This window comes from Aquila chrysaetos, chromosome 1 (genome assembly GCF_900496995.4).
Source record: "Aquila chrysaetos chrysaetos chromosome 1, bAquChr1.4, whole genome shotgun sequence".
NCBI classification, from domain to species: Eukaryota; Metazoa; Chordata; class Aves; order Accipitriformes; family Accipitridae; genus Aquila; species Aquila chrysaetos.
This window is the reverse complement of record NC_044004.1, coordinates 26,766,499-26,794,486: the sequence shown is the minus strand read 5'-3', so window position 1 is coordinate 26,794,486 and position 27,988 is coordinate 26,766,499. Positions and strand designations below refer to the sequence as shown.

General features: G+C 40.4%; 1 protein-coding gene across 10 annotated transcripts in view; it reads left to right on the top strand.

Annotated features, from left to right (window-relative positions):
* Positions 1 to 27,988, top strand: part of APBB2 (amyloid beta precursor protein binding family B member 2) — a 156,502-nt gene that overhangs the window by 18,204 nt on the left and 110,310 nt on the right. For 6 of the 10 annotated variants that reach the window (XM_030035893.1, XM_030035646.1, XM_030035477.1 and 3 more), the window contains exons 1-3: positions 1,341 to 1,405; positions 17,150 to 17,259; positions 27,196 to 27,264. In XM_030035893.1, coding sequence (XP_029891753.1) covers positions 27,246 to 27,264 — 19 coding nt within the window. In that variant the 5' untranslated portion in view covers positions 1,341 to 1,405; positions 17,150 to 17,259; positions 27,196 to 27,245. Of the gene's footprint in view, positions 1 to 1,340; positions 1,406 to 17,149; positions 17,260 to 27,195; positions 27,265 to 27,988 lie in introns of those variants that run through there. The other 4 variants (XM_030035115.1, XM_030035202.1, XM_030035723.1 and 1 more) reach the window with 1 other exon arrangement.

The following is a 27,988-nucleotide window of genomic DNA, read 5'->3' as shown; positions in this document are numbered from 1 at the left end:
TCTGATACAAAAGTCCACAAATGTGCCTGCTAAATTGGCTTAGAATATTAGTTTAATAAGCATTGTTCTGTTTTCTTTCTGCCCTCTTGAAGATTTTTTTTTTAAAGTGCAATTTCATTACTGAAATGAAAACGAGTATATTTTCTTGATTTCTTCAAAAAGCTTTAGATTTTAAAATTATTTATCATCTGGCTTACAAGAAGGTCTGTTTTCAAGTTTCTAAATGACAAATATGATTTTTAATGAGAACATTTTTAGTTCTCTTAAATTATCTGTTCTGTCTCAGTACTTTCTAGGATTTATAGTTCTTGGATTTCTGTTAGAACAAGAACGAGAAGGAACAAATCTCTCTTCAAAATGGAATATAATTTGGCTTGATTTAGCCTGTCTTTTGCTTTAACAAAGAAAAAAAATTTTTTTAAAACTCTACAGCAGATGAGATTTGTTTCTGTGGTCTTGCATATTTATTTTCTCCAGATGGGAGAACAAATATAAAGTTGAATAATACTTTGAATCCTAGAACATAGTTTGACTGACAGATCTGTTGCCGCTGATGGAGTATCTTTTGATGGGGAGATACAGTGACAGAAGCGAGGTTGTGGCAACAATCCCAATATATTTTTCAGTACCAAACCCCATAGCATTAATGTAATTTAATTCACCATTTACCAGGGCATGGAATGGTTGGGGAATGACTGTGATACAGCATGCAGACTTAGCAAAAATAATTTATATACTTGATGTCTACTGAACACAAGCATAATTGAAAAGATGATTTTTCACTTTATTTTTCTAAATTAGGTTATAAACATACTGTTTAGTGAGGACACTTTGCTGCTTTTTTTTTTAACGTGGGGCTCATCTCTATCATCTAAATTAATTTTCTTTGTGATATTCACTGTTTGTGCATGGGGAAAACTGCAGGTCTGTAATACAGTGCAGCAAGAGAGAGAATTTAAAGCATGCTTTTCAGCGTGTCTCTTACATGCCCGAGCTGTCATAGTCTGACAGCAGCTTGCAACACCTGCGTGGTTTGGGAAGATCCCTGCACTGTAATATACAGATCCTCTGTTCTGCTTTTACTTCTACTGCATGCACGTTGTTGAATGCATATGGTTTTTAAGGATTTAAACTGAAGGTGGTTGGTTGGGTTACTCAGTCACTTGTGCCTGTCTGATTTCCAGGCTCCTGCTGACTTGCTGGCTCCCACTGCCACAGAGGGAGACCATGTGGGTTTTTTCTGGTAACCCTAACCTTTGCAAGCTCAGTAGTTTTCATTAATCCCTCCTTGACTCTTCATAAATGAAAACTCTAATATGTGACTTGTTTTTGTTTTGCAGCTTGCCTGATTTCTGTAGCGACCTGAGGGGGTGCTGGTGCCCAGGACACTCACGAGCTGGGGAGAGTAAGTAACCTGCTCCGTCTCTGGGGATCCTGTGGCGGGGGGGCTCTTTCTGCACTTTTCTTGTCCCATGTCTCAAACACTGAAGTCTCAGATTTCTCCCAGCACAGAGACCGGAAGCACCTGTATTTCTATGCAGTATTTACGTTGTTTATCATGATGTTTGTTAACAAAGATGCTCCAGCTCTTCTAGTACTCCAGCAAGAGCAGTTCTTGGTTTATCCATTCTTGCAGATTAGCTGTATTTGTGTGACTGTGGTGGGTTGACCCTGGCTGGGCACCAGGTGCCCACCAAAGCTGCTCTATCACTCCCCCTCCTCAGCTGGACAGGGGGGAGAAAATATAACAAAAGGCTCATGAGTCAAGATAAGGACAGTTTAATAAAGTGAAAGCAAAGCTCATGCGCGAAAGCAAAGAAAAAAACCAAATGATGTTATTCTCTACTTCCCATCAGGAGGCGGTGTCCAGCCACTTCCTGGGAAGCAGGGCTTCAGTACACATAGTAGTTGCTCCAGAAGACAAAAATGCCCCCTTCCGTCTCCCTTTACTTAGTTTTTATATCAGAGCTGACGTCATATGGTATGGAATATCTGTTTGGTTAGTTTAGGTCAGCTGTCCTGGTTATGTCCCCTCCCAAGATCTTGCCCACCCCTAGCCTACCGTTGAGGGGAGGCAAAAATGTTGGATAGACAGCCTTGATGCTGTGCCAGCACTGCTCAGCAGTACCCAAAACACTGGTGTGTTATCAACACCTTTCTAGCTACTCATGCAGAGCACAGCACTACGAGGGCTGCTATGGGGAGAATTAACTCCATCTCAGTCAGACCCAATACAGTGACAAAACACTACAACTTGGTCTGCCACCTCATGTGAGAAAAGGCTGTATGCAACAGAGGTGTTGCACAGTAGTGCTGTTCCTCTGTGGTTTCAGTAATACTATCTGTTAATGTGGACACCCATGTTGGATTTCAGTGTTCTGTGCAGCAGAAGTGCAGTCTCCTGTGATGTGTTCCAATGGTTCTGTGTGGGTCTCGGAGTGGGAAGGAAGCCCACAGCAGCAGCTGCTTTGTGGCACCAGCTGAGGCCATCTATGTGGAAGGATTACCTGGTGGCACCCTCCCTAGCAGCCTCTGGCGCTGTGGCTTTTCCCTTCCTTCTCATGTGACCTTACAGACTGGTGATGTACTTCCCAGTACCTGGCAAGCCACAGGGCTTCGCATCTTCAGAAGTAAGATATGTGAGACGTCTGGCATTGTCTGCCCACAGAGAAAGTGCTGTTAGCTGGAAGACTTGGGCTAAGCATGTCTGTAGGTTTGCCTGCGCCATACAAGCAGTTGTACTGGCAGAGCCCTGCAGAGAAACTGCACCGTTTGCTGGCAGAGGCAGGAAGTTTTTCCATCAGGGTTGCTGTTCCACCTTCCTGAAATGCAGCAGCACTCTTCTGGGCTTTTGTTGGTGTGATCCTTGCAAGGGTGTTATTTTTATTCCTCCTAACTGATGGAGGTGAGCTGGCAGAGCTTTCAGATGTACGCCAGCCTTGTAGCCACTGAGCAAATCTTATGCATGCCTCAAGTTCTTGCTTTACTTGTGGGGTGCACACTGCAAACTCTTATCCTGTAAGTTTCCTCTTTCTCTGGTTAGTTAAATGTAGAGAGGAGATAAATGCTACTACCTAGCTGAGACACTGATTTAGAAAATGATCTTTCATGCTGCATGTTACTTTTCCCAGAGAATTCCTTATATACAAAGGACTTCTCTCATCCTGAAGAATTTCGGAGGTTTTATGGTTTGTTTGGGTTTCCCTGTCTCTGCCCCCCCCACCCAATAAAGGTACACTGCAGTGAGACAAGATATTTCTTATTAAAGCAGTATTTGCACAAAGAGAATGATGGGACTCCAGCCAGAGGTAATATCATGTTGGTATGCAGTTGCATGAGACATGATTGTTTTAGCCAGTGCAGTAAGATGGCACTTAAGGGCTTATGTAAGGGTTCAGGGTTATTCTTGGTCTTTGTGCTTTTCGTGGATGTTAATCAAGAAGACTTAGTGGTCTGTAATACACAGGAAGCTGGGCTAATGATGCAACTTTTCTTTCCAAGTTGTTTTTCTTTAGTCTCTATACCTACTTGATAGAGCCTCAATTCTTACATGGGAACCGATCAGTATTCTTCTAAAACATAGAGTTGCCATGCAAATTATTAATTTGTATCATATATGAAGTCATTCTCATGTCTTTTTCTTCTCCCCCTCCCCCTCGCTCCCCCTCTCCCTTGCTCCCCTTCTCCGTAAGAGCCTGTAAGTCCTCTTGCTGTCCTGAGTCATTTTATGTATTAGTAAGGGAGTCTCATAATTTCCCTTAAATAAGATTCCAGTCCTTTCCCTGGGGAAGAAGCTATTGGGTTGAGGACCTTCACCTTAATAGGACCAGTCACCTAATTCATCTTACTCTTCTTTGCAGCCATGTCCAGTTCCCCAAAGGTCTGGCCATCAGAGCATGTTTAGGTGAATTGCTCACTGCATGATGCTTGGCAGGCCTCTGTTTTACTGTCAGGAAGCACTCTGCGAGGGCATGGTGCAGCCATTGGCCTGGCATTAGCTAGGCATCTTGCAGGCAGCTTTGTGAGACCATCCCTGCTAATCTTTAATCAGCATTCTCATGGCAGACTGCTTTGATGCCAAGCTGAGGGGAATAGTGCTTCAGTTGTTGTTTAATGTAGTTGAAACTCCTCACCCCAGCTGCTCAGGGAGGATACAGCTTGCCAGATCCTAGCTTTTCAAATTAAAAGGAAAGGTTACTCATTTTGTGATAACTGTGGGTTTTGGAGGTAATGGAGTTGGTGTGGGTTCAACTACCTGCGCAGCTATCGCTGCTTTTCAGAGTCTTTTAGCAAGCCTTATAGTCAGGGCATGGGTGTCGTGCTTGCAGTGGAGTTGGTGCTTACCACATTGTCTCTGAGATCACACATGCTGTAGTGTAGGCTAGTTCTTTTCCAGATTTCACTGGATTAACACTTACATGTTTAACATGTCTACAGAATACATTTTAAAGGTGGAAGTCCATGCCAAGAACAAAATCTGCGTGGACACAGCAATAGCTCAGGTTGTCCTTCAGGCCACGTCAGCATCTTCCTCCATGCCCCAGTGGGATCTCTGCTGCTAATAACAAGAGAGTTCAGTTTTCATGGCTGTTCCAGTATTTCTGCTGAGACTGATTTCTGTAGTGTGTGTGCCTCTCTGTCAGGGGTTGAACCAGAATTAATTTGTTTCATAGACTAGTAGAAAATCCATAGTTGCTCTTGCCTCAGGATGTACTTGTATTGGTGACCCCTCTTTAGTTAAACAGTTTCTTATTAAGAGTCATTTAAAACTACAAAGCAGTGCTACAAAGCAATGAGCTTGGTTGAACCTGAACTTCAGGTCCAAGTGTGGCCCAGAAGACGCATACTCTGTGATACTTCGTAGGGAGCCGGTAGGAGATGAGTTTAATGGGTCCCATTCTAATTGACCTCAGTTCACGCTGTTTTGGTGCTGAAATCATACAAGATCATCTACAGTACTTGTTGCTTGGCAAATAAGGTTGCAGTACCTCCATGGTAGCTCCCCAGTAGTGTGCTGCAAGCCCTCTTCTGTGGCTCAGAAGAGGCTATCAGAAAGTTCCTGCTATGTTATCATCACTTAGGACTGGAGAGAGTAGCTGCTTATTTGTGGAAGATGTTATTCACAAAATCAGGCTAATGCTCTGGTGCCTGATTTGGTTAATAATAGTAATAGGTTGTGAAGGAAACCCTGGGGGAACTTCTCAAATTGCATCAGGTGAATGGAATAGCCTGTGCTTCTGCTCCCAGTGTTGTCATCATCCATCATCACCTTTTGCCACTGGTAACAGCAGCAGAATATGTAGTACTGGGTAGTGTAGGACATGGTTCAGCCTTTTTTACTACCTTAGTATATCATACTTTCAAAGAGAGATAAATTTCTTGGTATATTGATAGCAATTGTCCTTGCAAACCAAGGACACAGTTCTTGCCTTGGGGGAGGTTGTTGTGGAGAGGGGAGACCTGAAAAGAAATAATTGAATCTTAGCTGGTTGTTTGTCTGGAGCTAGTAGTTTATTGTCCGCAGACTTGACTCATTTGTGAAAAAATGGAAAATGCTACCATGAGGTAGAAATAAACAGTATTTTAGAAAATGTTAAATAAAATTGCTTTTTTAATGGAGTATTGCAATATTTAACGTGATTATTCGTGGCTCAGTTAGGATTAGGAAGCATCAGTGACAGCATGAAACTCTGTTCTGATTATTCTGACAGATGTTTAATTATTAAAAAAACTGGTTTTTCCTAAGAATAAGTTCTTCCATCAGAAAAGTGGAACTCTTATGTGATAACTGCAGATAATGAACCATATCTTGACTTGTGACTCAGTTAATAAATTTTTCTTTTTGGATGCTGAGAATCCTTTCCACTGCATTGTTGCAGAAAAACATGGCACGTGGCATATCAGCTTAGGAACAATTTACGCTGTATTGCAGCAGTTGTCAATACGATACGGGTTGTGAATGGAGAGGGAAGGTGGTACCCAGGAACATGCTTATATTTTTCTAAATACACGTCATCATTAGGTTTGAGGAAAGAATCAAAAAGCCCCAACGACAGCCTGTCTCACAACTACTCTTCTGTTTATGCAGGTGATTTCAGTGACTGACACTAGTATAAAACTGGTTTCAGATGCAGAGTGGATCATGTCCGTATGTCATTCAATGTCCAAAAGGCTGACCAAAGTTTTATCTCAGTATGCTAGACATGGGTTTCAAATACTCTTTTAGTTAAATAAAACTACAAATTCTACGTTATATGACTTCGCTGTCTCTTGTAGCTGTTATTTTTGAGGGCAGGTAAGGCTAAACAAGTACTTTGACAAAACCTCCAATATAATTTCCAGTGTAATTACTACTTTGTTAACTTTTTCAGAAGTATTCCAGGATGACACTGATACATTAGTCATGAGGTTTTGTTATAGAGCTATAGAGGTAGTTTGTGTAGCTTCCTTCCAGAAAGACGTAAAAAAACCCTGGCTTTTTATTTCCTTATTTCATTAACTGGTCTTAAAGTAGTATTTTTTTCCTATGATGCTGCAGAAATTACTCTTTCCAACATTTCTTTGTTTACTAAAACGCTGAGGGGTTTTGTATGACCGATGAACAACTCTTTATTTATCGGAGTTCTCTGTATCAAACGGCTCTGCCATAAAACCTGCGAAAGCTGGAAACAAAGGAGAGGTTTATTTAGTGTACTCTATTTGGATACTACAGCATTGTTGTCCATATGAGTTCCTCATGACTTTGAATTTATTTTTCCTTCATATCCCTGTGGGTTAAAAAGCAAAACAAAACCCCGGAGGGCTGAATTGTTTTCTTGTCAAAAATGTAAATGAGTTGCTTGCTTCTTACAAATAAGACTTCAGTCCTTCCTTCAGCTCAGCAGCAAAAGAAATGTACTGCCTGTGTTGCTAGAGCTGTAGCTGTTGTCCAGTTTATGGCAAATTGAGATGTTCAGACACACGCTTGGTAACTGCGCCTAGAGAAGGGGGCTTTTTAAGGGGAGAGAAAGTAGTAGAAATTAAAATCCTGAATCATACCTCATAGTTCATCTGCTTTCAGTCATTCCTGGTTTTGACTGCTTCAGAGAAGTAAGAAGGCCAAGAAATTGTGTAGAAGACAGAGTGAAAAATCTGTTCACAAAGTTTTTTCCAAATCCTATTAGATTAAAGCCATCTTATCCTTTGAAACTTGATACCCTAAACCTTAGGTGTTTGGGTTTGGTGGTGTGGGTTTTTTTTGTTTTTTGTTTGGTTTGTTCTGTGGGTTTGTTTTGGTTTGGTTTTTTGTTGTTGCCTTTTTTTTTAAAAAAAACACCACCTTTGTACTCTGGATATCTTGTTATTCACTAACCATGCAGTTTTATAACCCTGCTGGATTTTTGTCCAGATATGGTTGTTCAGATTTTCGATAACCTCTTGGTGAATTCCACAGAAAAATTGTCGATGCTCTTTTTTTAACTAAAAAAACAAAACAAACGAAACCCCACCACATTAGAGTATCTCCCATTCAGATGCTTACCCCCGTCATATTACACAATTCATAACTTTCAAGATGATTTTGATGGATGATTTTATACCCTTTTGGAAGGCCATGCTTGGATCACCTTTCTCTGATGCTAGGTATTCTAATTTCCAGCCTAAATTTAGCAACGACTGCTTTACCTGCACTCATTTCTTGTGCCAGCATTATACTTTAAAGGTTTTTTTGCTTCTCTCAGCCTTTTTTTCTGCTGTAAGCCAAACCCTTAATATCCTTGTACAGGACAGAAATCTGGTACCTTGATTATCTTCCAATTTCCTGTGTTTTCCATTAATCCCTGGTGTGTGAGGGACCAGATGCTACTGGGCTGTTTCAGATGAGGTCTGGGCATTACCTTGCACGATGGTGTCAGTGTTTTCCTAGCTCTGCAGGAAAGGCTGTAACCAGAGAACATATTTGCCTTCCCCTGTGCATGCATCACACTGGGAACTCAGAGAGCAGGTCAGTGCCCTGCTGATGTAGCTGGGTCTCTTTCTTCCATCATATCCTAACATTTGCATCACAGCTGAACACTGACAGCAGAATTTCTTAGTGATTCCCTGAATGAATGACCTTGTGCTCTGTGTTACTTCACTTAATTACATTTCTATTATGTTACTTCTCAGCATCCAGTTTTTCTGTTGGTGATTCCATCTTTCTCCTTGCAGCAGAGCATCCAAATTTTGTCAGCAGCAGATTTCACTAACACCTTTTGTGACAAGATCATTAATGATAATATTAATTGAAATTTCCTTTTTATCATCTGACATTTTCCACTCTTTTGGTTAATTTGTATCTTCCCATCTCCCCTTATTGTGTCAAAAAGGGAAGTTCCCATTTCACTTCCACTGAACCATTTATTTGGATCTTTCCTTGTCTTCCCTCTTGTTAACTCCTCTGAGGTAAACATTTTGTGCTTCCCTCAGTGCATCAAAGCTCCTGTACAATAGCTTTGGTAATTGTCTGTTCCCTAAGTCTTCCTGGTTTTATGGTCTCTGAAAAATACTTGAAGATACTTGGGCTTGTCTGGGCTGCTGAAGTTAGTGTACTGCATCTGAGATGAAAATCAAGCATGGAGGAAGCTTGTGTTAGTGTCTTACAGCCTTCCATTGCCACAGATAAAATAACATTTTGTTAAAGTAACAGTTTGCTTCAGCATCGTTCCTCTGCTGTGAATTGTAAATTGTATTTTAGCTGGTTGTCCAATGGTCAGGAAGCAGTTACACACACACACAGACACACACAAAATATAAATGTAAAGCTTTTTATATATTTATATATAAATACATACATATTTATATAATAAATGTATATTTTAATATATATTTATATATATATAAATTGGTAGGGTAAACTTTTTTAGAAGAATCTCTACATTGAAGTTTCAAAATCCAACCCGCACTACATTTGTTACTGCATCTGCTACCACCAGATCCCCAAGGAGCAGCAACAGCTAATGCTGTGACTGTTGCATTGCAGACTGGGGATATAATGCGCTTGGGTTAAATAAAAATAGGAAACTCTGATGACAGGAGGAATGAGTAATAAGATACGAACAGAACTGTTGTGATTTTGTTTTGGTATTTTGCTTTCAAGATAGAAAGAGTGGAGGCTGCTTGGGACAGTGATAAGGAAAGTCACAGAAGGTATCTGCTGGTGATGGAACAACTGTTCCAGAAGGAACTGTTTAAAGAGATACCGGTGCAGGTTTTTTTGTATTGCTTTACAATTCTTTTCTTCTGTCCCAACACCCTGGAAACCAGCTGAGCTCAGCTTGTCTTTTGCTCAGCTTGTCTTTTGGGGGCTTTCTAGTAACCATGGGAGTTAGAAACAGCCTTGGCTTGTAATCCTGGTCTTCTGGCAGTGGGTGGGTTCTGCTGTGCTCACTGCTCCTGCAGAAGGGTAAAACACAGGGAGTATGGATTAGATCATTGTTGTGGTTTAAACCCAGCTGGCAACAAAGCACCACCAGGCCGTTTGCTCACTCCTCCCCCCCACCGTGGGATGAAGAGGAGAAAATATAAAGTTTGTGGGTCAAGACAAGGACAGGGGAGGGATCACTCACCAATTATGGTCACGGGCAAAAGAAAGACTCAACTTGGGAAAAAAACAAAATCAATTTAATTTACCAATCAAATCAAAACAAGGATAATGAGAAGTAAACCCAAATCTTAAAACGGCTTCCCTCCACCCTTCCCTCCTTCCCGGCTCAACTCCACTCCTGATTTTCTCTACCTTCGCCCCCCCACCTCAGCAGCACAGGGGGACAGGGAATGGGGGTTGGGGTCAGTTCATCACACCTTGTCTCTGCTGCTCCTTCCTCCTCTGGGGGAGGACTCCTCACTCTTCCCTTGGTCCAGCGTGGGTCCTTCCCATGGGCTGCAGTCCTTCAGTCACAGACTGCTCCAGCGTGGGCTTTCCCATGGAGTCACGGCCATCTTGGGGGGCATCCCCCTGCTCCAGCGTGGGCTCCTCTCTCCCCAGGTGGAGATCTGCAGGTGGGCATCTGCTCCCCCGCTCCCCTCCACAGGCTGGGGGGGACAGCCTGCCATCTCACCACGGGCTGCAGGGGCATCCCCTCCTCCGGCCCACCTCCTCCCCCGCCTTCCTCACTGACCTCGGTGTCTGCAGAGGGGTTCCTCTTACATCCCACTCCTCTCTCCGCTGAAAGTTTCTCCTTCTTAAATATCTTATCTCAGAGGCGCTACCACTGTCGCTGGTTGGGTCGGCCTTGGCCAGCGGCAGGTCTGACTTGGAGCTGGGGAAGCTTCTAGCAGTTTCTCACAGGCCTGCAGCCCCTCCCCTGCTACCAAAACCCTGCCACACAAACCCAAACCAATCATTTAGATGCAAATGGGCAAGATGGGTAAACTGGGAATTTTTGTCTTGAGTAATAAAATGAAGTCATTCTCATAAGTTATGTTTCAGTATTTAATGGAGGATACCAGCTAGATGAAGAAGGTGGTGGTTTTGTTTTTGTTTTTCTGTCTGAACAGTTGATGAACGTTCTTGGTTTAGCAGATAGAGCAGTTTGGAGAGAGAAGCTGTAGCTCATCCCATTAGTTAATTGAGAGCTGGCAAACATAGAAATTATGACATTTTTCTGGAGTTTCCGGTTCTGTTTTGTCTCAGCTTCGGAATTTTGCATCCATTCTTGAAAGGACAGCAGCAACATTGCGTTCATTCCTACAACATATGGTGGGGGGAAAAGTGGACAGTAGTGATGAAATGCTGTAACAGAAAACCTAGCTGTACTTGAAAAGCTTCCCACAGAAAACAAAAGCACAGTGGCATCTATAACTTCAGAAGAAATATGCACCTTCTCATTCAGAATTACTGCTGTTACCTGACAGTCAGCTTTGAAAAATGCTTTTCACTGATCTTGGTGTAAATGAGATTCAAAATGCATCACTGCAACCCTAAATATCGCTCTCTTGTTTTAGGCTTTACCTAAAGTACCTGAGTTACCTGGCAATGATTGCTTTGATCGTGTAATGCCTTTGCACTCCAGCACAGCTCCACAGCTTGCCAGGCTTCCTTTTGGTACGCAGCCCGACCTCGCTGCAACCCCAGAGGCTCGAAGCATGGCAGTAGTGGTCTTGTCAGCCTTAACTTTGAACTTTTTTTTGTGTGTGTGCAACTTTATTTCTAACTTAACAAATCTCCCCACAGAGCAAGTAAAATTGATACCGTTAGCCGGTGTCAATTCAGATAGCTGCACCAGAGTGAATGAAGTTCTCTTGATTTATAACAAACTGCAAATATTATAGACAGTGTTTTTCTTTGTGTTAAAATATATATGGACTGCATATTTGCACATAAAATGTCCTGATGCTTTCTTTTACTGTTTGGTTGAACAAAATCTGCATTAAGGTACCTTAATGTAGAATAAATAAATATAAAAAACAGGTGTGTTTTACTGAGAAAGTATGTATTATCTGTGCAGGGTAGTAGGGTCAGGGGACCATGAATGACTTGAATTCAGCTTGGTCTATATGATCTGGCTGCAGAAGTACTGAAATGCTAAATTTTTTCAAAAAACACGTTTTTGATGAGTTACAGACTCTTATGACAAAGCCTCAGATATGAATTAGGGACACCTAATTTTGGTGTAGGAATTTTGTCCAAGTGACTAACACTGCTGATGTCCCCCAGAACAGAGTGGGAAATAATAACATCCATCCCCTCATAGTGTATGGGAACCTCAACTAAGTGGGCAGGTGACACAGTACCTGGAAAAGACAACCAAGAATAAGAAAAGCCCTCATGAAGGACTTCTCAAAAATGGAGAAGAGGGAAAGCATCCAAATGGGAACTTGTTAGGGGGGGAGTTAGAAGCACAAAGGCAGCCCAAAAGTATACAGGACAGAGAATTACAAGCAAGCATGATGGCAAGAAACAAGAATTTGAGTAGTGTGAATTTGTTGGAAGGAGAAATGGTGGAGTTGCCAGGCTTTTTGGGGCAGGGCAGGACTTTCCACGTCTCTGAGCATGCCTGGTATCTGGATTACACTGCATCTCAGACAGGTCCAAGTGTGGTAAACCCATGGTGAGTGCAGCAGAGCTGGAGTGCAGGTAGGACATGCCCTTGGTCATGGGGTTGTGGTTGTCTTTCTGGTTCCCAGAAGGCTTTTATCCTGTGCCAGTGAGCGGGGATGATGGGGAGCAAGTCCTTCAGTAAGCAGGGCAGCTTCCTGCCTCTCAGCAAAGGCAGGCAGTGGGAAAGCATAATCTCCTGGACGTGAGCACTCCCAGACAAAACTGGATAGGTCTCTCGGGTAACAGAAAACTTAAAAAAAAAAAAAAAAAAAAAAAAAAAAAAAAAAAAAAAAAAAAAAAAACAAAACCAACCAAAGGAAAAAAACCCCCAAAACCAAAAACCCCAACCCTGAAATGACAATACATTTTTTTAAAAAAGGTGGTAGTTATTAGATAAAGAATAATGGATATGAATCAGTAATGACCTCAAAAAAGGTCACACTCTCCATGATAGAAGATATTTGGCTAGTAGACAACATTATGCTTTCTCCAATAGGCAGTTTGGCTTGATAGATCAGCATCCGTTAGCTGTTCCCAGCACTGAAAAATTAATGTGCTGCCTCTGTATGTGCATCCAGAAATCAGCAGCACAAATTCCTAACGGCCTGGCTGCATATTTTGCTTGCTTGTTTAAATTGTATTTCGCTTATGTTGTCCTACAGGTGATGCTCTGCGTGGCTGCAGGCAAAGTGAGAAGAAGCAGTTGACTATGGGAAGCATATTTGCATTATATATGCAAATATGTACATATCTATACAAAATTTATATGTATATACAAATACACGTTCTTATCTCAAAATGAGTCATCCACCAGCCTTACTGGCTGATTTTTTTATTTATTTATTTTTTAAAATCAGCCTTTTTCAGTGTCTGAACCCTTTGGTATAGCGGGCCTATTTTGTGTAGGACCTGTGGCCCTTGTGTGTTTTTAAAACAATGCAAGGCATTCCTCTTACCGATTCCCTGGCTGTGCTATTTCCTGGTATTCAAAGCAAGACTTTAAAGGTGGGATTGTGTTGTTTGTCAGAATATCACCCAGAGAGTACTGGAATGTAATTTCTTGAGTAGGTGTCCCTTGAGAAACATCATGCAATAACCTTTTTTCTTTCCCTGCTGTGTGTAGCTGTTCCTTGCGAGTGTTGAATGATGTAGTCAGTCACACTTGGATGACTTCTGTAGGTAATTTGCAGTCATCTCTTTTTTTTGCATCCTTTTTCTTGGGCATGTGAGGGTAGGTCTGCTGGCATTCTATTGTATGAGATTATAGCAGCCAATATGAATGTACTTATATTTGTGTTTGAACACACACGTATTAATAGCAAACGTTGCTTGTAGAGAACCAGGGGAGGTCAAGGAGTCAGCTGGCCATTTAATACTCTCTAAGTAGCAGCATGTGTGAACCAATAAATTTGGGTGAAACCCAAAAAGATATAATGTCTGTTAAAAATATGGAGGTTGGACTATGAGTTGTTTGTCCTCAAACAAAAGATAATGGAATTAGTTCAAGCAAGCTTGATGCTGGCTGTGTGCCTTCTGTATGGACACAACTCTTGGTTTGACTCTCTCATTTAAAAAAAAAGGGGGGGGGGGCAGCAGAATTTAGTTTTTCTTTTTTTTCAGTAGTGTCGAAAGATTAATATAAGTAAAATGAAACTCTGATGTAGCAGTTGTAAAAACTAAGAAATGTAAAAGAGCCATAACAAAAGAAGCTCTGTAAAGAAAGTGGCTTAGGAAGATGACAGTCTCAGCTGAAAGTCATGGCAGGCCTTTCTGCGAGATGATTTATGCCCTCATTATGTGTGATGATGAGTAGCTGGTAGCTCTGTCACCACAGCTCCTAGAAAAGACTTGGCATGAGGTGAAGTGGATAGTGCTTTCAGGTGCTCCCCTGGGTGGCAGGTATGCAGTGATAGTGCTCAGGTTTTGTTTCCATGGTTGTCTGTAATTGTTTGCAGTGTGAGGCTGGTCACCTGAAATGAATCGGGGAAGATCATCAAGAAAGGACAAAAAATAACTCTCCAGGCAGAGCCAAATCAAAACATTTCTTGAAGCGAAACCATAAGGCTGTATGTGCATTTGTGTATATGTAATTTTTAATTTAACTGTAGAGATGTAAAAATCACTATAAAACATTTTAAAAGCAATTTTGTGGTAGAATAATAATCAAAAAACCCAGAAAGCTGTTACAAAACACATTTGTTACAGAACAGATGTGTGTGAGCAGGTTAAAAACTAATACTAAGAAGACCTGATCTGACATATTAGGTACATTCAGGTTTAACTCAGATTTATGTGCAGTTGAGGATATCTAAGTTGTGTACATTTAAAAACAAAACAAACCCCAAACGTGTGCATGCATTGTACTTGGATCTTTAAAAATGAATATTTGAGACCTCCTGCCATTTTGTTTACTATTCTCATGGATGTATATGGAAAATAAGTGCTGGTTTTCAGATGCTCTAGCTATGGCATTTGGATACCAATAAGGTCACTTACGTTTCTGTGCAAGTTCCCTGAGCTTGCTGAAACTCAGGAGTCCCTCTGAGATTCATCTGGGTGAGTGGGTGTGTTTAAAAGACAGGTTGTTTTGGCTATTCTGGTCGCAATTCAAGGATGGTTCTTGAAAAAAGGAAAAAAAGCAAACCCAAACAGCATCTTTGTTTGTCTTGATCTGGGTATGCCCCTGCTGGTACATACAATCCAGTATAACTATTTTTTTGCAGGGCAGTTTAACTTCACTTACTGTGTGGCACTTGCTTCTAAATTGACTTTTTGATAGTTGGCTTCAATCCAGGTTGTAAATCTTTGCAGTTCCCATTTTATACAGTAGCTGATGAAATCTTTGCTATAATAAGAATATATCTTTATGTTGTCTTTAAACTGAAATTTTAGGGTTTTAAAATGTGGTATTTAAAATGGTTGTACCTTTGGGTCCGCACCTGGCCTCTCCAAAGAGTGGTTTATTCCCACGGTGGGCATGTTTCTTTAGGAGAACCGTACTCCAGTTTAATTCAACTGTTTCAGAGCATAATTGTGGGGTTTGGGATTTTTAATTTGTATCTGTTAAGTTTTTTTATTATGGTATGCTGCAGAAGGCCCCCCTCTAATGCTATGCTGGTAGGTAGGGAAGGAATAGCATGTTTCAAGTGTAGACATTTGATATAATTTAGTGAGTGTTACCGCTTTAGAAAAGTGTATACTTTCTAGAAAGACAAGAATGCATTTATGAAAAATGAGTAATCTTGCACCTCCATACATACTGATCAAATTCTTTCACAAGCTAGGGAAAAGAATTGTAAATACTGTCATCTGGTTACAATTTTTGTTTCCCCTCAGTAAATTTTTTTTTTAATCCTTGCACAGCTAAAGACTGTTCTGTTGTAGTCTGCTATGAATTATGAACTTGGTGGGTAGGTATTTGAGGGGAGTAAAAATGTTAATGAATTTGGGGTGAGGGGAGACTTAATTTTTTCTACTAAGAAATATGGTTTGTTTTGGTTTTTTTTTATTCCTATAGATCAGGAAAGGGGAAGCAGCCATTTGCAACTTATTTCCTTGCACAACATTATAGTGTGTTGAATTAGTAGGTGTCGTGGTGCAGAATTCTCATTTTTGTTGCAAGAGAGTACCATCTCGTTGATTCACTGAACTTTCTCCATTGAGGAAAGTTGAACAGGACATGCTTTTTCAGCAGTGATTTGGGAAATAATGGAGATCTTTACCTGCTTTTTGCACTGTCAGACATGCAGCCTTGTAGTTGTCTGTATTTCAGAAGTAATCCACAGAGGCTGTAGCAATGTTATGCAATTGCATTTTAAATCATTTTAAGCACAGACTGCCATGGTCCCATTCTTTCCACTTGCCCTCACTAGCTACCAATCCTAGTGCAACCACCATGAGCCAGTTCAAGAGCGTAATTTGGCTGAAAACACATCTTTATGTGGAGTTTTCAGCTGTGTTGGCTCCCAGACCAGCTCACCAGAGAACTGCATGGATGCCAATGTATATAAAAGGGTTATCTAATTCAAGAGTAAGCTGGTGTTCTGCTCAATCAGGGAACTGACATATCTGAAGATTTGTGGAAATCTCCCCGTTTTGGTGCAGTGCTATTTCATCTATGTCCTGATACTTCTCTCTGTTTCCTGGATAGAACAAGCATGTGCTTGTAGCTGCAGCCTGAGACAGTAAAAATCCTTAATGAATTAGGAAAAACACTCCCCAGAATTTGCTGGGTTTTTTGTCCTTCCAGCAAGGGAGAGAATGAAATAAAAGGAAGTGTATCTTTATAAATTGCATGGTTGACATGCAGTGCGTGTTGGAAGACATCTGGGAACATGAAGGCTGTTCAGATAGACTAAGAAAAAGGTGAAGCTGAAAATCACCTGAAAGCTGTATTTTAGTACAAAATCTTACACCAAAGAAAGAAAAAATGGGACTTGCTTTTAGACTAAAAGATTTTATGCTAGTTATTTGACAGGTTCAGTAGCGTTTCAATTAAGATTTTGGATTTGTGATTTGTTATTCCAAACTGACCGTAAGATATGCCATGCATTTCTTGTTTGCTTGGGTTTTTGATCCTTCAAGAAAACTGATACACTAGTAAATAGCCTGCATTCCTGTAAAGGCACTTTGTTTTTTAGGGACAGATTGAAAACGATCAATGTTATGTAGCACGGGTAAGTTTTGCTTCTATAGCAAACTGTTCATAAACTTATTGCTTAATATTGCTTCACAAAATTTAAGATGACATTGTTATTAAATCTCACCTACTGGCTAACTGTATTTAAAACCAAAAGCAAACTCTTTCTTGTAGTGTTTGTTGTTCTGTCTGTATCATGAGCCGAAAGAAGCTACTGTATGACCTGAGACTTCCTTGTACCATAAAATTTATGTGAGCTTATTAATGGAGGCCAACCACTAATAATAAATTTGTGCTGCATGTATAGCACAACAGTTCATCTCCTCTGACAACATGACTATGAATAATTTATAGATGTAGTTATCCTGAAATTTGTAGGGGTCATTAGCATTTTAATGAAAAAGGTACAGCTGTTGTACTAAATCTTCACTTTTTTTTTTCTTCTCCCTCAGTTAAGCGTTTCGATCTGTACTTTGAAAGCAGCTGACAGCGTGCGGTAATGTGCTGACTGGCACTATGGGCAGGCGGTACCCGGGGGCTCACTATCGGCCAAGCAGCTCATGTATGTATGCAATTGGTCTAATTTATTTGTTGCTTTATTACTTTTGAAGGCTGCTAAGTTTATAAATTCCGAAATAGTATTTATAAAGGATGCTGACATGTTCTAATCGATGCCAGCTCTCCTATGTGTGTACCCAAATGGTAAGTGTATTGATTTATGTTTAAACTGCAAAGGTGTTTTCTAGAACTTTAAAAGGTGGCTTGCAGTGTGACTTGACCAAGTCTACTGCAGTGTGCTATGTGTTCAAGGTCTTCAACTTAATTTATTATAGGGTTCAAAAGTATAGCTGCTATTCTCTTCACTCTCATCCCAAGTTTTTAGTACTAGATACCTTCAAATTAACAAACTACTTGAGCTTATCCTAAAGGTCACTGTGCACTATAGCTTTAATTGCTTACAACTGCAACTAACATCTCCGGTTCAAATTATTTATACGCTTGAGTTCAATATTATTCACATTGTTTTCTTCCTCTGAATTGTATCCTATTAGATTATATTACATTACCTCTTACTGAAGGTTGTCTTCTGTAAAAGTGCAAAGGCAACTCCTAAAATTTATCACCTGCACCTTCCATTGAGTAAGCAGACATCTCTCATGCTAGGGCAGATGGCAGCCACCACACCGCAGTGGTTCCACAGTGCAGGCTGTGTGAAATGAGCTAACGTTACCTTCCCTGGAGAGCTGTGTGGGGTAGCACCCCGACTCCAGAAGGCTGCTGTGGGTCCTCGTGCACTTTCTGTTGATCCCCTCAGGCTGCTGAGGTGAAGCTGTGGTAGGTTAACTTTTGTATTCACTCTTCTTTCTGCTGTAGCAGAAGAACTTGATCCCATGTGGCTTGTCTTGGCATCAAAGCCAGCTTAAGAAGCTCTCATTTCTGTACCATTCTTTCTGTTCTTTTGAAGACTTCTTTAAAAGCCTCGATCACATCAGGCATCCAGCTCCACACATACTTGTGTTGGCTGATGCAAGTAGTAAACTGCAGTGAGAGCTTACAGCTGTGGCAGGACAGGGACTTCCTATGGTGACTTTGCCATCAGACATGAGGAACTGCGTGGTGAGGTCCTGTATTCAGAACTTGACTTCACTGGATTTTCCCTAACCCCAAGGCTAAATCCTACGAAGCAGTAAAGCATGTTTACTCTCTGCTGCAGACTAGTCATAGATGTCATGAAGATGTGTGTTAAAATGGTGCATTAGAGCCAATTTAGAGACTTACTTTTCCAAAGAGTTTGTCTTGGGTATTAATGTCTGTATATTGTCTATACTAGCATGGAGGGAATAAATAGTTGCTACAGTTTTGACAGGTCTCTGGTGGTCAAGTGCTGGAATACAGAATTAGACTGATCTGTTTGAATCACTTGACATTAAATCTAGACAGTAGTGTCCTCTCGGCATACTGCAGGGCATGATATCCACATCTCATTCGTAGGCCTGAGGCTCAGAACTTTAAAATGATATAGTGTGGAGGTAGGTAATAAATTCCTTCCCATTCCTATTTAGAGAGAACAGGCAATGGGCATTAAATTCTTACCAGAAGAGCTTAGGGTGTTTTTCCTGTTGTCTAGTTGAGCAGTTGCAGACAGTGAAGAAGTGGAATTGTTTGCTTGGGGAAACACTGGGGTTCCCATCATCTGCCAGGGCCGAAACTTGTGTCAGAATCAGTTGGCGCCAGAGCTCCCTCTGTTTGAGGACAGAGGTACCAAAATACTTACTTCATGATTACTTTATGCTTTTGTTAAGCCAAGTTTTCCCTTTCCTTAACTTGTCAGGGTTTCTAAGCCAGGAAACTTGCTTTATTTTTTGTTTTTGTTCCTGTATGATTTGTGCAACTTCCCGGTGCCCAACATAATAAGTGCTTTGGACATCCAACAATAATGGCATTGAAATTGCCCAGTCTTTGGGAAATGTGGATCATAATGAAATCTCTGATAGCAGATCTCAATGAAAGTGCTGGTAAAATACATAATTTTGCTTTTGGTTTTTTTGCATAAATAATGAGTAATTGCACCGTCTCAGCTATTGTATTTCACGTTCACAGTTGTTGCAATCTTAATGTACAATTAAGGACTTGGTGCAGCCTTAAGCCTTAGTCCCTGACTTTTATCTTCTGTCTGTACATACGTATATACCTAAATAAAGTCTGCGAAGGGAAGAATTAGGTCTGTGTGGAGTATGGCAGTTGTATTGCTTCTTTGGTGGTGAGATAATATTTCATCCGTTTGTCACTGACTGTTTTGTTGAATGATCTAATAAATTTAATGAATATAATAGTGCATGGTCTTAGGAAAATAGCAAAAGGTTTTATATTCAAGGAAACACATAACAATTTCAATAGAAAACAGCTTATTTGAAGCCCACTGCTAGGAAATGTGTTTGAAATGCAGGTGCTGAATATATGAGAAACAGCAAGGTGTTTAAAATGTAAAGTTGAAAGCTGTGAATTTAACAGATGCATGCTAGTTTAGACTTTTAAAAAGTGTAATTAAAGAGCAACGATCTCCCTTGATTACTGACAATAAGCAAGGCAGTCTTGGGTGTATCCCTGGTTCTGTCTAGCACTGCTTGTCCTGACTTAACGCTCCCTCATGTGCTGTTTTCCTGGGTTTTATTTTTTCTTTTCTGTGCTTTTCTTGTGAAAAATACGGACTAAGGATGTACAGTATCCAGCTACTGAGGAACTAGGTTTTGTAAACAGACTTCTTTCATTAATTTCTTCTGAGCTTTATATTTTTCTAATATTTGCTCATAAACCTCACTTTTCTGCATCGGCTGCAGCAGCCCTTCTGAAAACTCGGTACCGTTTGTGTTGTTAAGGTAGGCTCAAATTTTCTTTCACACTAAAAAAATTTTTCTGTGCACAGAGTAAAAGGGGTTTGTATGCTACAAAAAAATTTTTGATGGGTTGTCCATGCATATCCTGTCCCCAGCATAGTAATTCATTTATTTTAGTTAGTGGGTAGTGTTTTGCACGATATCGAATTCTGAGCAAAGTGTTTTGGAGAAAATGGAATTGGTTCCAGTGCCGTTCTGCAGGCATTAAATGCTCTGGAGGGTTTAAACAGTAATAATAATAAAATGCACAGTTTTGTGAGAGTGCTTTAAAAAAAAAAAAAAAAAGCCCTCTTTTTTCAGAAGGCATTGGAAGTGAGGAAATGCAGGAATTTGTGGGTGGTAGTTTTCGGCACTTGTTGACCTTTAGAGTGTGCCAGGGCGGAGGTGCAGTCCTGTGGTGGCACGTCAGCATTCACCAGGAGGAAAGGACCCGCTTGTGCCTGGAGCTCCATGACCAGCCCTTGCTGCCCACAGAAGATGGCACCTCATCTCCCACCCTTTAGTCATCCCTTTCATTTGTGGTAGGCAGAGGTGGACTTTTATTTCTTTTTGAACTATTAGGCATCTCTTATTTAAAAATGACTCAGACTAGGGTCCATGTGGAACGATTTATTGATATAATTCTGTCAATGTAATTATTAGAGCTGACTGGAGTTTTATTTCAGAAACTTGTGGTGGAGGGTGATTTTGTTTTTCCAAGCAAACCTTTTTGGGAAAATACCATTTCGATGAAATGTTCATAAATCAAGGATGAGGATGAAAGGAAAAATCCCTTGTGGGAAGGCACTCCCCTGGACTGCGGAGGGGAGAGGTTTGAGTCTTGGTTCTTCTTGATCATCTCCCATGCTAGATCTGCTTCTATAAATAATTCAATATACTTGAGGGGCAGAGAGAGCAGGGTTGATTTTATAAACTTGGGGTTTGATTTCCCTCAAGGAACACTCAAATTCCTGTTCTGCCCGTGTCCCTTCACCTTCCCAAGGAGTGCCCAGCTGTGATCTTCTTTGCACTGGGGCAATCCCCTGCTGCTGGTCTTGCAAGGGGGCTGTGGCTTACTGAAACTGCTGGAAAGTCTTAGCTTCGTTGCAGTGAAATAAGGAAACAAATGTGAGAATGGTGACATTATAAAGAACAGCAAACCCCTGAAAAAAACCCCAAACTTCCAGTCTTGCAGCCAGTGCCAGTAATTACATTGCTATTGTTAGCCCAAGGTGAGTTGGTGTGAAAATGTACCATGGAGTGGCTTTGTGGGCTTGGCTTCCAGAGTAACAAGAAAACTCACCCAAAGAGGCACCCTCACCCCCAAGGAGGAGTGTATGTACCATGCAACTCTTGGTAGAACCATCCCAGTAAAATTCTACATGTGCAAAATCCTGCCCTGTATCTCCTGACCTTTTCTTCCCAGAGAAAGATATCTTGGTGTAAATGAGACTCAAGCTTTAGCACTGCTCAGATGATGCTCAGGGGGACAGTTTTCTGTAAAGTTGCTGAAAAGCTCCACATAATCATTGCTTAGCTGAGGAAGAGGCAGGAATACAGATGATTTACGAAGTGGAAATGACAGAAGCACCCAATGACGCATATGCTGCTGTCCCCATTAAAGCCTCTCTTGTTTAGGTTTCTACCTTTCCTAGGAAGCTATGTAGTGACTTGCACAACAACTTCATCAAGGCCTCTTAGGTGATCCTGGTGAAACCCCAAAACACAGGCCTATTTCCACAGATAGGATCTGACTCAGAGCCTGCAGATACAAAGCTTTCTTTAAGAACTGGGTATTACTCTGAATGCATATTGTCACTTCTGGTTTTATTACTTAGCATAATTAAATAGTACCCCTATCCATGACAGGTCCATTTCTTCTTCATGGTGGAACCAGAGGTAGAGTGCTCTGAAGCTGAAGGTTTCCTGGTAACTCCACTTGGGGTTTTGCATGTCCATGGAGAACCACCATGGTACTGGATTTGCGTTGCATGTTTGTCCCTTTTCACAGGCACCCCAGTTGCTTTTGGTGTTAAAGTGCCTTGTGAAGATCTGTGAGTTCGTAGGTAAGAAAAAGGAGTAGAGGATTTTGGCTAGCACGTCAAGCACTCAAGACTCCTTGTTGAAATTCAGGCCACTGATACTAGTAGCTTGTTCTTTTCCACTTGTCAATGTCTTCTACAGCCAAGTTTGCTGCTTGTTGAAACTGAGCCCACTTTTACCTATGCTTCAGTGTAATTAATATAAATGCCAGTAAGTGCAGTTGCTTTTTTGTTATGTTCTCCTTCCGCATTACTGTAGATTGATCTGTTTAGTTTATGGGAACCATAAAGCAAGTATGATACTTTGATTTTATTTATGAGCATGTGGTTTTGTTTTATATATGAACACTAAGGGTATAAGTTTCTCGGCGTAGTACAACACCATTCTCAAGGAGCTCTACTTGCTATAGCAGGCCAAGATTAAAGTTATTCCTGTATTCTAGTTCCATAATTACATTGGGAGAGTTACTGTAGGGTATGGCCATTTTAGTCACTATTCTATCAGCTTAAGCAGTACTGCAACACTTCGTTTTTAAACTGTTTGTATGTTTTGAAGTATTTGTGATTTGTCCCATTAAAGTTTGGTTGAAGACAATACGTAGCTTTGCAGGCCACTTTCAGCCTTGCTGAGATGTAGCTCTTTGTATAATGAGCCTTATTTTAGTTCAGCTTTTAATGGAAAAACAGACTAGAAATGTGGAGACCTTTTCTGGTTTGATGCATCCTGTGCTCTGAAATATATCTTGTTTCATTACTGGGAGCAAGGGATATGTGGGTAGGACATGTGAGTCCAACTTAAAGACAGTTTTACCAGATGTAGTTAAAAGTGCACATATAATAAACTTACCTAGGTGAGAGACAGAATGTTTTTAATATATGTGGAACAGAAGCAATCTTGTCAATGCACAAAATCTTGATTTCCTCTCCTTGAGAGCCCTGATAGTCTCATTTTGCAAAACCTGGCAATCAGTCTAATGCTCTGTTCTGTGACTAAGACTTGGACTTTTTTATTTTTGCTCACAGGTCTCAACTTACTGTTAGCAATTTGAAATTATTTGCAAACACTCATGAATTAATGAAATTAAAGGTTTTCATTCTTTATATTGACACTTTTGATATACACGTATTTTTATTCTTTATTTCTTTTCATATAGAGTTGTAGAGAATCTGCTGGAAGATTATTTCCCATTTATTTAATTTTCAGATTTTCATCTCTAGAGCCCAATTTGATGCTAAGTACAATCTTACAGTAACAAGAAAATGATTTTGGTGTACCCTGCTCTTTCAGATGCCTTTTAAGATCTCAGCTATGAAGCAGTGATAATAGGTGGCTCAAAACTATTGCCAGCAGTCTGGGTAATTTGAGGGTAGAAACACTTCTGGATAACCTTGATAAGAGCTTAATGTGTAGCTAGCCATAAATTTATTACATGTAATTCAGAGGGCAGATGAAGTTGTAGCAAGTGAAATCATGATGCCAGGCCATCAGAAGTTTAATTGTTTAAAATATATTAGTTCAAAAAGAGAAGCTGAAATGTCTGCATTTATGTGCATGCATGCAGTTAGTTGTTCTTGAAGAAGCGGACTGTGCTCAGGAGTATGCAGTGTTGTTTCTAGGCTTTGCAGGAACAGTCTAGTGTTTGCAAGCTGCAAATAGCAGGGCCACAGACAAGATGTGTGGGAGGTGGTTAATGATAATCATCTATTTCATTCTGTCCACCCCCCCCCCCCCCCCCCCAGCACAGATTCTGTGCTGGAACTTAACTCATCCATTGCATCTGGCAGGGCCTCAGTTAACATTTTTGCTCCTTCTGTTAATGATGCAGTGACCTATGCTTAATCTCTTTCCTACTTCGACTACCTGTGTCTCCTGATCGAAGAGCTTGGTATTGGGCTAGTGCCATTACGAACAGTTGGAAAGCTGGTGCTGGACCCTGTGGGTTTCCTTAACCTTGTTAAGGAATTGATCATCTTTTGAATGGTTCTGCTTCCTGATTTAGGAGCTGCCGAATGATCTAAGTTAAATTTATGTGGGGCTGAAAAATACCTGCTCTGAATCAGTCTAAGTCATTTTATGTGCCAAATCTGTGGCCATTGATTCCTTTCTATTACTCCATTAAGCATTTGGGTAGGCTGCCTGTCCTACAAAGCATTTTGGTTACCTTGAGACAGCTTATCCTAGCTTTTTTTTTTTCATATGGCATCATGCTTTGGTTTTGGTAATTCTGATCAGGCTTGATTAGATATTGTTTACCTTCAGACTTGGTAAGAGTTATTTTTGGATGGCACTTGAGATTGAAGTTGCAGGAAATGGAAGACCAAGTCCTTCTTGCTTTATTGGTCATCTCAGTTGCAGAAATGTAAGTTGCGATTTCTGAGTTTGTGTCTCTGTGTAAGAGAGAATGAAGTTTATGCTTGTGCCCTATATTAGCACATGCATTTAAAGTAGAGTTATTTGTAATTAACAAATAAGTCTGAGGTGTGATCTTTATTGTAGAGATTGAGTAATTTATATATTGATTAAAAAAAAAAGAACGTTAAGGCTCAGGAATTTAATTTACGCAACAGGATTGGACAAAAAGACTGAGGTTTACTTAGCAAATGTCACTGTGAATGTATAGATCCGATGACAGAAGGTCTTATTATCTGTGCTTGCAAGTAGCCAATAGATAAAACACACTCCATCTTCTTCCTGTGACAACACTGTTTTTGCCTGCCAGACTGGTCCATTCTACACGGGGGGGGGAATCTAATTAAAGGTAGAAAATTGAATTTGGAAAAGACTTAGTATGCCATCTTGCTTTTTCCTTTACTAAATGCAGGATTAGTTGTGATTGCATGTCATGGTTATGCCTTATATAAATTAAAGAATTGCTCTTTATTTCTCCAAGTGATCACTTGATTTAAGAATACTCTAGTAGCATAAGATGACCCAGGTCATCTGTAACATAGAGTTTCAGTCAGATAGTCAAATATACACTGATTATTTAGATGTATCTATCTTAATAAAATTATAAGTAAAGGAGCAATGGATTTGGCCTGTTACTTTTTCTCACTATTATTTTTATTTTTATTGTTTTTCTTTTCCCTTTGTAGCTGTTAGAATCTGATTCTGGGAGGCATCTTGTCTCTGAATTTTTGCTGGATGAGGAATTTGACTGGCTGTGTGGGAAGGGGGAAGGAAAAAATGGCAAATGGGGAGGCATACTCCACTTGAGTGCTAGAACTCATTGCAAGATCTGAAGTTGTTTTTTCCCTAATAACATTATTTAAAGACAGATCAGCATTATGGATTTTCATTAATAAGAGCATCACCAGAACAGAGACAGCGCTGCTGCTAGGCTGTTGCTGTTGGTTGGGAGCATGATTAGCTCTAAAAGGAAAAATGTCATTATTGTGGCAGCAGGGGCTGGCACGGTGCCTCTTGGGGACGGAGGAGCCAGGACAGAAAGCTGGTTATTGGTTGGTGATTTCAGTAGGACTAGGTGAAGCAGAAATAGCTGGAAATGGGAGAAGCTGAATTTAGCAAGCAGGTCGAAGTGGTGATTTTGTTCTGATGCGAGGACAGAACCAGGGTGGAGTGGGGAGCGCAGCAGTGAGTCCCTGCTTGGGCAGAGGGGTTGGACTAGATGATCTTGAGAGGTCCTTCCCATCCTCAGCAGCTCTGAGGTTTGTGTGGAGGAGTCTGCAGATGGGTTTGAGAGCACATGTGCAAGCTGCTTATAGCCCTGCTTCTTTCCTGCTTTTGCGTTCCCAAAACTGCTCTGCCCACCATCAGAATTTACTTCTCTGGTGTTGCTGAGCTTTTTCTCTCCAGCTTCCAAGCTCGGTCCGGCAGAGATGTCATTGCTGGAGGGAGCAGGAAGAAGAAAACCACTGCCTGTAGGAACGTCATTGGTTGCTTTGATCTACCACAGCACTTCACTCAAGTGTTTTCCTTCCTTTTCCTTTCTGAAAGTGTTTAACGTCCCCTGGAATTTGTGTGGATACATAGGCAAGAAGGAGCATGATGACACTTGACCGTAAGAAAGCTTCTAGTCTCGATTCCGATTTCAGCTACATTAATGTAAATCTAGACTTTATTAGGATGCTTTTGGCTGACGTGTTTAACTATTACTATTTAGGTGGTCCTAGTTGAAGAATGAATGCAGATGTGAGAAGACGGTGTGTTAGCATACTTAGTTAAGAATTAATGTTTTAGCGTTGCAATTCACCCTTTGAAGTAGAGGAAGTTAGCTAGCATTGAGTTGCAATCATTGTATAACAGAGGCGTTCTCTCCAGCTGCTTAGGCTTTAACTAGAGCCAAAGTGTACAGAACCTGAGGCTGTAGCCCCATGGCATGAGTTTGTCATTCAGCATTTTGTACTCAACAGACAACCTTGCAGAAAGGAAATCTGCTTTATGAAAAGGTTTGTATTATATCTTTCCTATGTTTCCTAGACACAATGGCAGAAATACTCGTAAGTGCATAGGAATACCTTGTCTCCCAGTGCATGTGTCATTCACATCCAAACCAGAGACTTTAAGGCAAAATCGTTTACTTATGCGAAGATGGCCAGGAAAGGGTCCCATGTAGGAGCTTGCTGCCGAGCTTGCTTTTTGTGATTCCCTTCTTTGGGATCAACCCTGCAGACTATGCTTCTTAGTTTCATATGCTGGATCTCATTCTGCAAATTTTCATGTGAACGTGTCCTACTGCTGTTTTTATTTTTACCAGTGCTGCTGTAGTTTCCTGAGTAAGCTGTAGCTGGGAAATTGGGGAAAACCCCAGATTTTCTAATGTCATGAAGTTTTTGCTACAGTATGTTGATTAAAACTGGAGAATATTGGTGAACTTGTGCTCCTAGTAAAGCGTACATTAAGAAAAATGTCATAGTTATTTTCAATTACTTGTTCTCATTGCTGTAGACTAGCCTCTCCATACTGTAATGACTGTCAGATATTGAAAGTTCAAAAGATCCTCACTGTTACGTGTCAGGGTTTGTTTAGAATGCTTAATGTCTCTCAGGAGCTTCTGAAATGTGGTATTTTTATTTTGTGTTTTCCTTTGGTTTTAATTCTTAAATGATCCCTCTTTTCAGATTTCAAATTATAATCTATTTCCTGATGCATTGCTGACGCCCCGTGAGCCATGTCAGAAGTACTTCCAGGTCAGATGCCCTTTAAAAGATTCTGCTATGCAAATATGTGAAACTTTCCTCTTCTTCTCCTCCTTCTTCTTCCTGGGCCCATATTTTGCTTTCATTTTGCACTTACACATGAAAAAGCAAGCACACACTTTACACATGAAATATACTTACTTATACATGAAAAAGAGCAAGCACTTTTTTTTTTTTCTTTAACAGTGCCTTTTTGAGTAAACTCTCTATTCAGCTTTTTAAAAACTATTCCTATGTATTAGACAATACAATGCAAAAAAGTCTTATTAGAGGTAAAGACAAATCAGTCATGCACTGTTTTCTTTTTGCAGTGGCATTTTCTCTCTCTTTCTAGCTCTGTTAGGTTTATGACAAGATTGAAAAACATCAGTAAAAGCCATTCAAGTAATAGTGTTATTTGTATTATTATGATGCTTAGAAAATTGGGACTATTTTGTGTTAAACACATTATAGTGGTAAAAGTATGTTAATCTGTATCTGTAGGTATGTTTCTAAACGTTAGAAGCATGCAGTTGAGACTGATTCATTTTAAAAAGTAAGCAAGCTAAAACCATTAATGAATTGCTATGACATCTTCTACCTTCTTAAGTGCTGTCTTTAAGCACCAACATTTGTTATATAGGCACCATTTGTTATTATTCCCAGTAATGATAATGTCCTAATTATTCTTAGTTTTTCACCAGAGTCCAGTATTTTTTATTATAATACACTATTT